Below are 14,105 nucleotides of genomic sequence, written 5' to 3'. Positions count from 1 at the left end.
AACATAATGGGCAGAGCTTATAATCCTTACAAAAAGGTGAAAAGAGATCCTTTATGTGGCCATCTGGTCTTTTCCAATTGAATAAATGCCGTGGGCTAAACATTATACTCCAGTGCTAGGAATACATTGCCACTGGGAGTTAAAGAAATAGCAGCAAGGTACATGGCTTTCTGGACATCATGTGATTAGAGGTGGACTTGATGAATAGCTGGGTAGTATATCCTTTAGACCAAAGCGGGTATTTGGGGGGGGTACAGATTAAGTGCAGGAGTGATCCATTAATGTGTAGTGGAATTAGTTTGGTGAGTTGCTGTTAGCGTTTTTTAAGTGAAGGAGAATAGGACAGAACAGACTGCATCACACATAGTAAGGGTAAGTTTTAGTTTCATTTCTGTCTTAAGTCACTGTGTACCATGTATTTTTTACTGTGGCTAACTATGAAAGCCACTGCTTTGGATTGTCCCTCACTAGAATATTAGTGGGTTGGCTCTGGCCATTCTAGGCTCATTATAGAACATAGAGGATAACAAGACCTGAGCTCTGGGAACAATGGAGGTAGCATCCTCAGACCAGAACAAGAGCCATAGTGCCTTTAAATTGTGCTAATTTAGGAACCTGTGACTAGACACGGTATTGTAAACTCAGAAATATACTTTACTTGTTTTGTTTTGTTTCCTTTTTGATTGAACACCCCAGTCTACTTTGGCTGTGATAAAAGCGAAATCAGAAGGAACGGGATGGGTCCCCACAAGGAAGGGCCAGAGGGCAGAGTGCCCCTAGTGGTCAGACTTGGTCATGCAGACTGAGACTACACTGAGAAACCCTTCGGAGCCACAAATCAGGAATGGCTCCTCCAGTTCTTGCTTCTTTCCCGAGCAGCCAATGCCTTTACTCACAGGTACTGCTTACTTAGGGAAAACTTTTAAAAAATCATTTTCCTGCTTCATGAATTACGTTTGGATCAGATCATCAGGGCCATCTTCTGAAATAGATAAGGAGGCTTGTGGTAGGACCATGGCATTGCCCGACTCTAAGAGTTCAGTGCAGCAGCCCTGCGTGATGATGAGACCTTTAACATTTGGCCGGGGAACCTTTCTCCAAGCTACAACTTTGGAGAAAGAAGGAGAAAAAGTTCTGGGAGGATTTCCAACTATAACAACTATTAGCAGTGGTATGAGGAACAGGCTGGGGCAAGATAAAGATTAAACTTCTAAGGTTGACTGCAAGTCTTGGGAGCAGCAACAGAATGAGATTTTTAAAAAAAAAACAATTATTTTCATACAAAAAACGTTTTTCAAAGAAATTGAAAACGGCCTACAAATAAAGGAGCTCCTTGTGGCAGCGTCTCTGACCATTTCTCTCCTCTTGTTTCAGATGACAGTCATGTCCCTTTCCAGGGACCTCAAGGACGACTTTCACAGCGACACAGTGCTCTCAATCTTGAATGAGCAGCGCATTCGGGGCATTTTATGTGATGTCACTATCATTGTGGAAGACACCAAATTTAAAGCCCACAGCAATGTCCTGGCTGCTTCAAGCCTTTATTTCAAAAATATCTTTTGGAGTCACACCATCTGTATTTCCAGCCACGTCCTGGAGCTGGATGATCTCAAAGCCGAAGTGTTTACAGAAATCCTTAATTATATCTACAGCTCCACAGTCGTCGTCAAGAGACAAGAAACAGTCACTGATCTTGCAGCTGCAGGAAAAAAGCTGGGAATATCCTTCTTGGAAGATCTTACCGATCGCAACTTTTCAAATTCCCCAGGTCCTTATGTATTCTGCATTACCGAAAAGGGAGTGGTTAAAGAAGAAAAAAATGAAAAAAGGCATGAAGAACCAGCCATCACTAATGGGCCAAGGATCACAAATGCATTTTCCATCATCGAAACGGAAAATAGTAATAACATGTTTTCTCCACTGGACTTGAGGGCAAGTTTCAAAAAGGTCTCCGACTCCATGAGAACCACCAGCCTTTGCCTGGAGAGGACTGACGTCTGCCACGAGGTGGAGCCCGTGCACACCCTCGCCGAGCACTCCTACGCCGTGTCTTCCGTGACTGAGGCTTACAGAAGTCTGCCTGTACGGGAACGGGACAGCAGTTCACCTGGGAAAACAGGTAAAGAAAACTGCGAAGCGGTTGCAGCAAAACCGAAAACATGCCGAAAGCCAAAGACAATCTCCGCACCCCAGGATTCGGATTCACCTCCAGAAAATATACCCCCCCCTCCAGCAACCAACTTGGAAATGAATCAAGAAGGAAGTCCACAGCCAGCTGCAATTCTTTCCCTTTCAAAATCTCCCAGCAACAACGAAGGAGAGGTCCATTTTCCCAGGGCAGAGGAAAATAAATCCTCCGATGCCCCCACACTGCCAGCCACAGAGGTGCCGCCTCTCATTTACAATTGTAGCTGTTGTTCCAAATCCTTCGACAGCAGCACTTTGCTCAGCGCCCACATGCAGCTTCACAAGCCAACCCAGGAGCCCTTGGTGTGCAAGCATTGCAACAAACAGTTTAGCACCCTCAACAGACTGGATCGGCACGAGCAGATCTGCATGAGGTCAAGCCACATGCCCGTTCCTGGAGGGAATCAGCGCTTCTTAGAAAACTATCCCACCATTGGGCAGAATGGAGGTGCGTTCACAGGTCCAGAGCCTTTATTATCTGAGAATAGGATTGGTGAATTTTCCAGTCCCGGAAGTACCTTGCCAGAAACAGAACACATGGTTAAATTTGTTAACGGGCAAATGCTCTACAGCTGCGTAGTATGCAAACGTAGTTATGTGACTTTATCCAGCCTCCGAAGACATGCCAATGTTCACTCGTGGAGAAGAACGTATCCTTGCCATTACTGCAACAAAGTATTTGCATTGGCTGAGTATAGGACAAGACATGAGATTTGGCACACGGGAGAAAGGCGGTATCAGTGCATTTTCTGCCTGGAAACGTTCATGACCTACTATATACTCAAAAACCACCAGAAGTCTTTCCATGCCATCGATCATAGACTTTCCATCAGTAAAAAAACAGCAAACGGGGGCTTGAAGCCTAGTGTCTATCCATATAAGCTTTATAGGCTCCTGCCCATGAAATGCAAGAGGGCTCCTTACAAGAGCTACCGACATTCTTCCTATGAAAATACTCGAGAAAACAGTCAGATGAACGAGTCTGCACCTGGTCCCTATGTTATTCAGAATCCACACGGCTCTGAATTGCCTACTCTGAATTTCCAAAACAGTGTAAACACCTTGACCAGCAGTCCAGCCATCCCACTGGAAACACCAGCACGTCAGGATGTACCCACTTCCACCAGTGCACAAAACGCAGAGGGTACCAAATGGGGAGAGAGGGGAGAGTTGAAAGTTGATCTGGACAGTAACTTTTATTCAACAGAGGTGTCAGTTTCTTCTGCTGAAAATGCCGTCAGTTCGGGCCTCCGGGCGGGGGACGCGCCCGTTTTGTCTGTGAGTAACGGCAGTGAGAACTCCACCTCTGTGATCAGCTACAGTGGCTCAGCCCCCTCGGTCATCGTGCACAGCAGCCAGTTTTCATCGGTGATAATGCACAGCAATGCCGTTGCTGCCACAAGCAGCCACAACCCCGCAGCCCCTTCAGACCTGGCTGGCAGTCAGAGCCCGAAAGACGATGGCAAACCCGAGCCAGACAAAGTGGGGAGGGTTGTCAGCAGACCCAAGAGCATGAAGGAGAAAAAGAAAACCATCCTGTGTAACAGGGGAGAAGTACCAGAGGAGTCCAGATACATTGCTGATCCTGGAGGGTCATTGAGCAAAACCACAAATATCATTAAAGAAACTAGTAAAATTGAAACTTACATCGCAAAGCCTGCTCTCCCGGGAACCTCCACAAACAGCAACGTCGCGCCCCTTTGCCAGATAACGGTGAAAATCGGGAACGAAGCCATCGTGAAAAGGCACATCCTAGGATCTAAATTGTTCTATAAAAGAGGGAGGAGGCCCAAGTACCAAATGCAGGAGGAGACTCCGCCACGAGAGAGTGAACAGGAAACCAACAGAGACAGCCCGATCGGGCTCTGCCAGTCCGAGTGCGTGGAGATGAGTGAGATGTTTGACGATGCCAGTGACCAGGATTCCACGGATAAACCGTGGCGCCCTTACTACAACTACAAACCCAAAAAGAAATCCAGACAGTTGAGAAAAATGAGGAAAGCCAACTGGAGGAAGGAGCATGAAAACAGGAGCCCGAGCAGCAAATGTAAATACCCGGCCGAACTGGACTGCGCAGTGGGGAAGGCCCCCCAGGAGAAGGCCTTCGAGGAAGAAGAAAATAAAGAGATGCCCAAGTTGCAGTGTGAACTCTGTGACGGAGACAAAGCCTCGGGGGCCGGGAATCAAGGGAGGCCCCACCGGCATCTCACGGCCAGGCCTTATGCGTGTGAGCTCTGCTCCAAGCAGTTCCAGAGCCCCTCCACCCTGAAGATGCACATGAGGTGTCACACGGGAGAGAAGCCGTACCAGTGCAAGACCTGCGGACGGTGCTTCTCGGTGCAAGGCAACCTACAGAAACACGAGCGCATCCACCTGGGCGTGAAGGAGTTCGTCTGTCAGTATTGCAACAAGGCCTTCACGTTGAATGAGACCCTCAAAATCCACGAAAGAATCCACACTGGCGAAAAGCGATACCACTGTCAGTTCTGCTTTCAGAGTTTTTTGTATCTCTCCACGAAAAGGAATCATGAGCAGAGGCATATCCGAGAGCATAATGGGAAGGGCTATGCCTGCTTCCAGTGCCCCAAAATTTGCAAAACAGCTGCTGCCCTTGGAATGCACCAGAAGAAACACTTATTCAAAAGCCCAAGTCAGCGGGAGAAAACAGAAGGTGACACGGGCCACGAGAACTCAAATCCCCTGGAGAATCCACATTTCATTGATTCAGAAGACAGTGACCAAAAGGATAATGGACAAACCGTTGTTGATAATGTCCTTTGAATGGTGATACTTGGAAAAATCTTCGAAACTATAAGTTGGTGGGTTTGGGTTTTTCTTTTTGTTTTTTTTTTTAAGTTAGCCGTTTTCTTTTGTTTCTGTTTAATTTTGTTCACATAACAGTCATGAAGGAGTGAAATGTAACAAAGAAAATCTCATTTGTGAAAATTCCAGGAAAAGGATCCTAATATCTGCTTTGGGTTTTAGCATTAACTTCATGCAAAGTACACAAAAACAAAGTACCTGAATCTTCCAGTATCCCAAGCGACCTGTGAAAGTTTGTGAAGTTCTCAGCTATGATATTTCTGCCAGTCGGGGGAAAGAAAAGAGTTTAATTTTAGCGTAATTTAAAACTTTCTAATAAGTGCTAATAGGAACTGGCTGCTGAACTGTCTTTAGTCACTGGAGAAAATAAGGGTCAGATGTCATGAAAATGTCATCTTCATAAATAAGTTCAAAGGTAAATGAGCTATGACAGTCATTATTCCCAACCAGCTTCTATTAAAATTGTTTAAATTAATGGATACCTACGAAATAATATAGTTGAAAATACGTGTGAAATGAGTAACCCGAGTAGGACATTCATACATTATCTAGAAGTACTTTTCTGCAACACAAACCTTGTAAAATACATATATAAATCACTCTAACTTTTAACTGTCCATGTCCCCTGTAGTGAATTATAATGATGAGCAATAGATCTGCAAATAATGAGGACTGATGTAAAAATCAGTAGAAAGCATTTTGAATATTACTTAAGAGCATGTGTATGCTTTTAGATGGAATGCTGTTCTCTTGAAGTTATGGCTGAGCTGTTATTAGAACTGGTCTACTCAAGTCACAGAAAACATAGGTCATGCCTTATCCATGGGGGAGAGCCTTCCCAGAAGTTACCTGTGGTTACCTGTGCTGTGCTGTATATTACTTTTTAGTGGCCTCACTTCAGAAAATGAAGAAAGGTCAGATTCTTCTGAAACTCCCTGCAGTCTTCCATCCATCACAAGGCCATGGACATGGAGGTCTTTCCAGGTAGATTTAACCAGTCTCAAGGGTTCAAGTGAAACCTGACGCCTTCCGTGCCACTGAAGGAGTGTCCAGGAAATGTAGCGCAAAGCATGTGTACGGTGGTGAATTCCCAGGCGCTTGAAAGTGACAGAAAGCCCAGTCCCTACAATTGTTAGCCTTCTTGGAGATCATGCAGCCCACAAGCACATACTATTTAAAAAAAAAAAAAAGGACAAGAGAAACACACACCCCCGCCCCACCCATTAATGACTTGAGGGGGCAGAGGGAGTGATGATCTTCCTTGCCTCGAACAGAGCTTTGTCTTTGGGGGGTGGGGAGATAGAATGTGGAGTGACAAGGTTCCGTCACTTACTGATATGACTCAGAAATACATCCACAAACCAGATGCCTTGTCTTAATGTTTGCAGACATCTAGCCCGCTTGCTAAAAACCACTTCCGTTTTTAATGTTCTTTTATGCTGACCCACACCATCAGCACTGCCCTCAAAATCTAACTGCCCTATAGGCTATTCCGTCATGTGGACTAGGTTCCTGGGAGGCTGGAAGTCATGAGTCTTACTTTTTAAACTGCCAGAATAGGAGAGAGAGAGAGAAAACGTTCTTACCCTTTGATGACCAGTATGAGCAGAATCTGGGACCCGGTTCAAGGATGACCTGCGGCCATTCATGTTCACGGGATGTGATAGCTGGAAACCCAAGATGACCCAAGGTTGCAAGGTTACCATTGTGAAGAAGTAGCTCAAAGGACTCCAGATCCTCTCTCCAAGCGTTGTGATACCTCCATGAAGAAGACTTAATAAGGATTGGGGTGGGCAAGAAAGCATTTAAACACCCAGAAAAGGACATGATCAAAGCTGACCTTTTTATACTGTAGTACTTTGCTGTTAAATAACCCCAGTATTGTATTTGCATTTATCTTTTGTTCATCTGCTTTCACTTACAAACAGTATTATGTAATAGAGGAAAATGGAAAAATGCAAACGAGTCCAACTTTATTTTATACATTGTATATATGTATACCTGCACTATTCATTTGGGTTTTGTTAAAAAGATAGTTGCAAAGGGCCTAAGAAATTTTGAATTGATGATTAGAAAATTGAATAAGCAATCCTGTGATCTACTAATTTGTTTTATCTCAATTAGGCTTATGGATCAAGGAGAATTACTGTGTGTTTCAGTCACTTTGATTTGAGGTAACTCCAAATACAAAATGATTACATGTACTGATGTCTCCCAGCCCTTCCATGTGGATACTTTTTAAGTGGACTTGTATGCTGATAATTCTAGACCAAAGTAAATATGGCAGAATATTTATACATGAAAAAAATAATTTTGCAAATATTTTCTATAATTGTATTATTCGTTGAAAATGTTGATAGCTTGTGTTAGTTTCAGGGAGGGGTGTATATTTTGATAAAAAAAATACTTGACTTTGTAATCCTGTATATTCTATACAATTTATAGCAGAGCCGTTTTAAGACAGCCTTGTCGCATTTTTTGTTAATTGTGAAAATTTTATTCTAAGTGATGTTTATGCATTGAGTACATAACGACCAACTAGAATTAAAGTAAGTGTGAACAGTGAACATACTGTATGCTGTACAAGATATATTGTAATTTGCTGTTTTAGCATCTGTATTTTGGTTAGAAGATATTATTAAATACAGATGTTAAGGGTTGGAAAAGTCTAATTTTATTTTTAGAACTAATTGATATAAATTTGTTTTTGCTTGATTAAAATAGCTTATTCCTATGTTGTCTCTTCTTAAACGTTTTAGTGTTAATTATTTTGTGCAGCCAAGCAGCTATTTCATCTGTGTGAGTCACAGCATTGTTTCACATATGAGTCATTCAATATATTTCTGTTTCCTTTCTTGTTTACATTCCATGGTACCTGCTTACATGCTTAGGACTCAAATGGAATATGACATTAAAAAAAGCAGAATAAAAGAGACTGAACTCTTGTTATCATTTAGTGCTTTGGATAGGCCGATCTTACGATAAATCAGAGCGTTGGAAGTATTCTGCTCTGGACATCCACAGAAAACAAATTACACTTATTAACTATCAGGTATTCGGCAGCGTTCTTTCCGTGGGCTATTTCATTCAGTCCTTTCCCGACAACCTTAGGAAGTAGACCTCATTATCTGCACTTTATAGTGACATTGAGCAGATCCCACAGCCAGACAGTGCCAGGATCGCAACCCAGGGCTGCCTGACTCCAGAGCCCATGTTTTTGTTCCTTCTCAGCATCTTAGAGGGAAATGCTTAACGTAAACTCAACGGAGAGTGAGGAAAAGAGCTTGTGATGCAGCTTGTGATGGTAGTTGTCACAATGACAGCTGTAAAGAGGCTCAGCCTCCCTGGACTCAACTCTCATTTGCTCACTGAGGCCTCAGTACTTCGGGCGTTTGGTTTCTCTGATATTTGAGGATATTGCCCTATGAACTCAGTTTGTAAGAGTTTGTCCACTTTTTTTTTTTGAATACAGGGTGAAATTATAATGCTATTATAAACTAGTCATTTTTCACATAAAGAAAAAATCTGTCCCGTCATCACTTGCAACCTTAGCTAATTATCTGCAAATACAGGCAGTCACAATGGGTGATGTGACAGGAGGGCCAGTGGCTCAGGCAGCACAACCCATCAGCAGCACAGGGAAAATAACTCAAATTTCCAGCCCTAATGGCTGGCCCATAGCATCAATTTTGTATTTGAAGAGCAACCCAAACTGAATTCTCCAAAAATTCTCTTAACTCCTCTCTGCTAAAAGGAACTTAATTATCTATCAAAACAACAGAATTAATATTGAAAGAATTCGTAACAGTTGGGAAACAACTGGATTAAAAGCATAAAAACATCACGCAAAGCGGTCCTATTTGTACATATTCTTTGAATGATTTCAGGTCTTCTCGTTCCTATCGCTCACCTTCCTCTTTCTTCATCCCCTATTGACTGATTTGGTTCCACTTCCTGTCTCTTATCAGTTCCTTTTTGCAGGGGCAGCTCTTCTTCCATTTCAAGTCCCTCCTTACCTAAGAACTCACCTCCCACACCCCATCCTGGACATCTGTTAATCAAGCTTCTTTGACCCCTCCCTCCCTCCCCAGTTTGCATCCTTTGACCCTGATTCTTCAAGCAAGATGGTCAAGGGAGCAGGCAGGTTGACTCGGTGTGCAATTTTTAAAACCTTAGAACTCAGCACTCCAAATTTAGACAACTAAAGAAGAACCGTTTATAACAGAAACGTGATTACATTTTTATTATTTCATTCTTGACATCTGAGATATCAAGTAATTCTATTTAGAATATTATACTGAGAAGTCAGAAGCATGTTTTTCAATCATCTTTGATGACTTCTGTGTAATGATGAGTATTTTGTTCCTGTTCCAAGAAACTTTGGTACGTATATTTAAAAGATGTAACATGCTAACTTACAAAGAATTTTATTCATTTACTCAAAATGTGCTGAATTTTAAGTGTCGGGCATTTTGTCAAGCCTACAGAGATAGAAGAGGTAGCCTGTGACTTCAAGGAACTTGAGTCCGGGGAAGGAGGCAATAGATGATTACAAGATAAGCCCTGAGCTCCTAGGGGCTCAGAACCAAAGCTCCTAGCTGGGGCTGATGGAACCTGGGCTTCCCAGTCAGGACAGGTCCAGGTAGCTGTGACTAAAACAAAGAAACCACAAGTGAGTGTAGACCCCGCAAGCCTGGGGTGTGGGGTGGTGAGACAGGAGAGGCGTGTTAAGGACACATCACCAGGGCCTCGGGGGCGTGCTCTCTAGCCTGAGAATAGAAGGACCATAGCAGGGGTTGGGGGGAGAGCATGAGGGGCTGAGTGCCAGGAGATGAGGTTAGAGAGGTGTGCCACAGGTCCAAGCAAGATGAGCCATTGTAGGGCTTAAGCAGAGAGGAAACCATCTGATGTGTTTAAAGAATCTCGCTCACTGCAGTGTAGAGACCACAGGACGAGGCAAGGGTGGGTGGGGAGATCAGATGGGAGGCTGGGACCGTACAGGTGAGAGATGACAGTGGTTTGGTTAAGAGTGGGTGTAACGAAAGCGATAAGACTAGGTCACGTTCTGGATAGATGATTTTTAAGTCTTTAAAGAAATTCAAACATGCAAAAGTAGAATAGTACGATGGACCCCAGTGAACCCGTCATCCAACTTCAACAATCAACCATTCACAGCCAATTTTGTTTTATCTGTACCCTCACCTGCTTCCTCTGTACTGTGTTATTTTGAAGTAGATCTCAGACATCATACCGTTTCGTCTGTAAATACGTTCATATTTCAGAATGTACCTTTGTTAAAAAGTAAGCGTTTTCGGGCTTCCCTGGTGGCGCAGTGGTTGAGAGTCCGCCTGCCGATGCAGGGGACGCGGGTTCGTGCCCCGGTCCGGGAAGATCCCACATGCCGCGGTGCGGCTGGGCCCGTGAGCCACGGCCGCTGAGCCTTCGCGTCCGGAGCCTGTGCTCCGCAATGAGAGAGGCCACAACAGTGAGAGGCCCGCGTACCGCAAAAAAAAAAAAAAAGCTAAATAATTAACAACTGCAATAGACGCTGTGAAGAGTTACATGGTGCTATAAGAACATCTAATGGGGGGACCTAACCGAGTCTGGGAGTCCAAGGGACATCCTTGAGGCAGTAACTTCTGAGCTGAGAGCTAAGGGATGAATGAGAGTTGAAAGGGGAGAGGGTTTCCAGGTGGAGGGAATAGCATGTACAAAAAGTCTGCTTCTAGAGGGAATACAGTGCCCTGGAATCAGTGGTGCAAGAGAGATAGGTCTGAGATGAGACTGGAGGATAGGAGCCAGGCTATGCCGGCCTCCCAGGTCATGCTAAGGACTTGGATCTTATACTGAGAGCAACAGAAAGCCACTGAATTGTTTCAAGCAGATTAGGACACAAAGAGGTATTTTCATCAGTTTTGTATTGTGAAAAATCACTGTTGCTGAAATGTAGAGAATGAACTGGAGGACGGTAGTAGCCGGGAGTAGAGCAGTTAGGAAGCTCCTGCAGGCTGGAGATGATGGTGGTGTGGACTGCATACAGGCAGTGAATATAGAGAGAAGGGGGAGGATTTGAGAGCTATTTAAAAAATCAGCAGGACTTGACGTTGGATTGACATGGGAAGGAGGGCTAGGAAAGGTCCAGGATGACCTTTTGGTTTCAGAATTGCTGAAACTATGGGAATGTAAGATGTCCTCTACGAAGCTTGTATAGGAAAAGAAGACAGAATCCCGGAAAACACCAATTTTTGAAAGATGAGTTAAATGAAAGCCTTTAAAGGCTGAGGCAGAGAAGGGGCCGAGAGGTCAGAGGAAAATGGGGGGCGTGGCAGCCTAGGAAGCCAGAGATGAAGAACCTCTAAGAGAGGAGAGAATGATCAGTTGTGTCGAGCGGAGATACAGCCAAGTAAGGAAAGTCTGGGAAATGCCCTTTCGCCCTCAGCAGCTGGAAGGTGACTGGTAGTGAGGTGCTGGTAAATGGTTAACCCCAGCTCTGTAGGGGGAGAAAGCCTTATTTATAGTGTGTGCCAGTGTCTGTGATGTGAATACTCCCACCCTGGATGATTTTAAGCCACCAACATGGTGTCAGTAAACAGGAAGTTGGGAAGAGAGGCATCCAGTGGGCTCGTGAGAGCCGGTAGGAGCCTGCTCTAGTGACTCAACTGGTGACCTTGGCACGAGTGGCTCCAGGTGATGGTGCAGGTGGGAACTGAGGGGTGGGTGTGAGAGTGGAGGTGGAGATAGTGAGGGAGACTCTTCTTTCAAGAAGCTTAGCTCTGAAGGGGAGAAGAAAGACAGACAAAGGCAACCAGGGTTTGAAGGTTGGGATTCCACCTGGTGGAACAGGGCGGAACAGAGGATGAGGCGGCAAGGGAGTTGAGAGTACTAGCGAGAGACGGGTTGTAGCCAAGAATTGTGGAGCCTGGGTTTAATTTAAGGAAGTGCAGACCTCAATCTCTGACAGACACAAATGGAGGGTCAGACATGAGGTGTCTCAGGAAAGGCTAAAGAATCTATGTTCCACATAGTGAAGGCTTACATTGCCGCGGTTTCCAGGTTCTAGTATTTATCTAGGTGTTTCTTCACTGCTGTGTCTCCAGTGCTTAGAACATGGTCTTAAAAGTTCTCATCACAAGAAAAAAGAAATTATAACTGTGTATGGTGGTGGACTGTAACTAGATTTATCGTGGTGATCATTTTGCAATATACACTGCTGGGCTCAGGACAGGCCATCCCAAAATATGCCGCAATGGCAATATTGATTATTTCGAATTAAAGTTACTTAAGAAGTGACCAGTGCAACCTGTTCTTATATGGCCTCCCATGCAGTTGTAGTCAGATGCTGGTGGGGTGGAGTCAACTAAGGGCTTGACTGCACTGGGCATCAAAGTAGTCACAGCCAGCCCAGATCCAAGAGGGGTGAGGAATGGAGTCCACTTCTCGATAGGGGAGTGGCGGGCACATACGGGGAGGGAAGGGATTGATGGCAGGCATCTTTTTTTTTAACATCTATTTATTTATTTGGCCTCACTGGGTTTTACCTGCGGCATGAGGGATCTTCGTTGCGGCGTGAGGGATCTTTAGTTGCGGCATGCGTGCGGGATCTAGTTCCCTGACCCGGGATCGAACCCGGGCCCCCTGCATTGGGAGCGCAGAGTTTTAACCACTGAACCACCAGGGAAGTCCCATGACAGGCATCTTTAGAGACAAGCTACTGCAAGGGATAATTCCCTTGAGAAAACCATGGCACAGAGAAGTTAGATAACTGACCCAAGGTCCTACAGCTTCGCCACTGTGGAGTTAATCCCAGGCATCTGAGTTCCAGAGCCTGATAGGAGAGGCAAAAGGGTCCTAGAGCCCAAAAGCACAGCACAACCTCTCATAGCAAAGTTGTGGTGGTTAAGAGAACAGCATTATCCATAGTAGAACCAGGGAGTTCCTGGGGTTCTATCAGGAGTTTGGGAGAGAGGAAGAAATTCTAAAAATACTATGAATGGAAAGAAATGAGGAGAGTACAAATTGGACCAAATTTCAAGGATGATCTAAACAAGGCTCTTTTTATGTTGGGGGTGAAAATACGGCCTTGTGTGCCCCAAGGCAAATGGAAGACTTCTTACTTTTGCTTGTCTCTCTCCAATCAGGAAATGGAATTGTGTGTGTGTGTGTGTGCGCACGTGTGTGTATGTTGTTTTTCCTATAAGTAATTAAAATCTAACACTTTTAGACATCTGCTCAAAAGGGTCAGACATGGGGGGAGCCTATAGCTGGACCAGAAGAGGTCGAACTGAGGTGTAGAGCAGCCTCAGAGAGGTTTTTCAAGCTCCTTCAGCGCCCCCTGCTGTACAATGTCATAGCCCTGAAAGTCTGGGTCGTCGCTTCCTTTAGGCAGGTCCTGGCCCTCTACGGAAGGACAAGGAAAGGACGTCTCTACTTCAAAAAGCTTACTCACTTCACTGGAGCAATGGGGTGTTGCCAGAGAGAAGCTGACTCGTTCCCAAGTGGCCTGCTTCCCTCACCCTGACAACCTGAGAGAGTATATAGTTTAGGTCCTGTTAATTTCTAGCTTCTCAGTTTTACTGGGTCAAAAGGCCAGGTCCCGCACATTGACTTGGATGTGCCCAGCTCCTGTGTACATGTGGTGAATGGGAAGAGTGGCGGGCCATTTCCCACGTGTTTCCCCTCCTAAAGAGCAAAGGTGAAAATTCGGGGCCACGCTTTCTGTCGTCTCTCATCACAGTGAGAACCAGCCTCCTGTTCTGCTATTGCTCGTGCTGATATGACAACGTTCCAGCCACTGGGAACAGCTCACCACTCAGCATCATTCTGACACCAAGTGAGAGGGCCCTGCCCTGGCCTCCTCCAGAGGTCCCCTCCCCTCGGGACAAAGAGTCTGCAGGGCCAGCAGGGATGGGCCCACCCAGAATCTGCGTCATTCCCCAGACCGCAGTCAGAGTACCCAGGACCTGAGAATTCCCTGTCTGCTTCCAGGGCCTGCTCAGGCCTCTTCTCTGCCAGTGTCACTCTGCCAGGTCCCAGGGATGGCAAGGGGCAGCTGTTTGAAGGGGATTTGGACAGAGTTTGGGATATAGTTTCCGGGT

The 14,105-nt window shown here is 45.1% G+C and overlaps 1 protein-coding gene across 15 annotated transcripts in view; it reads left to right on the top strand.

Annotated features, from left to right (window-relative positions):
* ZBTB38 (zinc finger and BTB domain containing 38) overlaps window positions 1–7,939 on the top strand; it is a 75,907-nt gene extending 67,968 nt beyond the window's left edge. For all 15 annotated transcript variants that reach the window (XM_030873336.3, XM_060298542.2, XM_030873337.3 and 12 more), the window contains one exon: window positions 1,375–7,939. In XM_030873336.3, coding sequence (XP_030729196.1) covers window positions 1,375–4,968 — 3,594 coding nt within the window. In that variant the 3' untranslated portion in view covers window positions 4,969–7,939. The remainder of the gene's footprint in view (window positions 1–1,374) is intronic.
* Window positions 7,940–14,105: the final 6,166 nt, after the last annotated feature.

This window comes from Globicephala melas, chromosome 4, assembly GCF_963455315.2.
Source record: "Globicephala melas chromosome 4, mGloMel1.2, whole genome shotgun sequence".
NCBI lineage: Eukaryota > Metazoa > Chordata > Mammalia > Artiodactyla > Delphinidae > Globicephala > Globicephala melas.
This window is presented reverse-complemented; position numbering and strand designations above follow the sequence as displayed.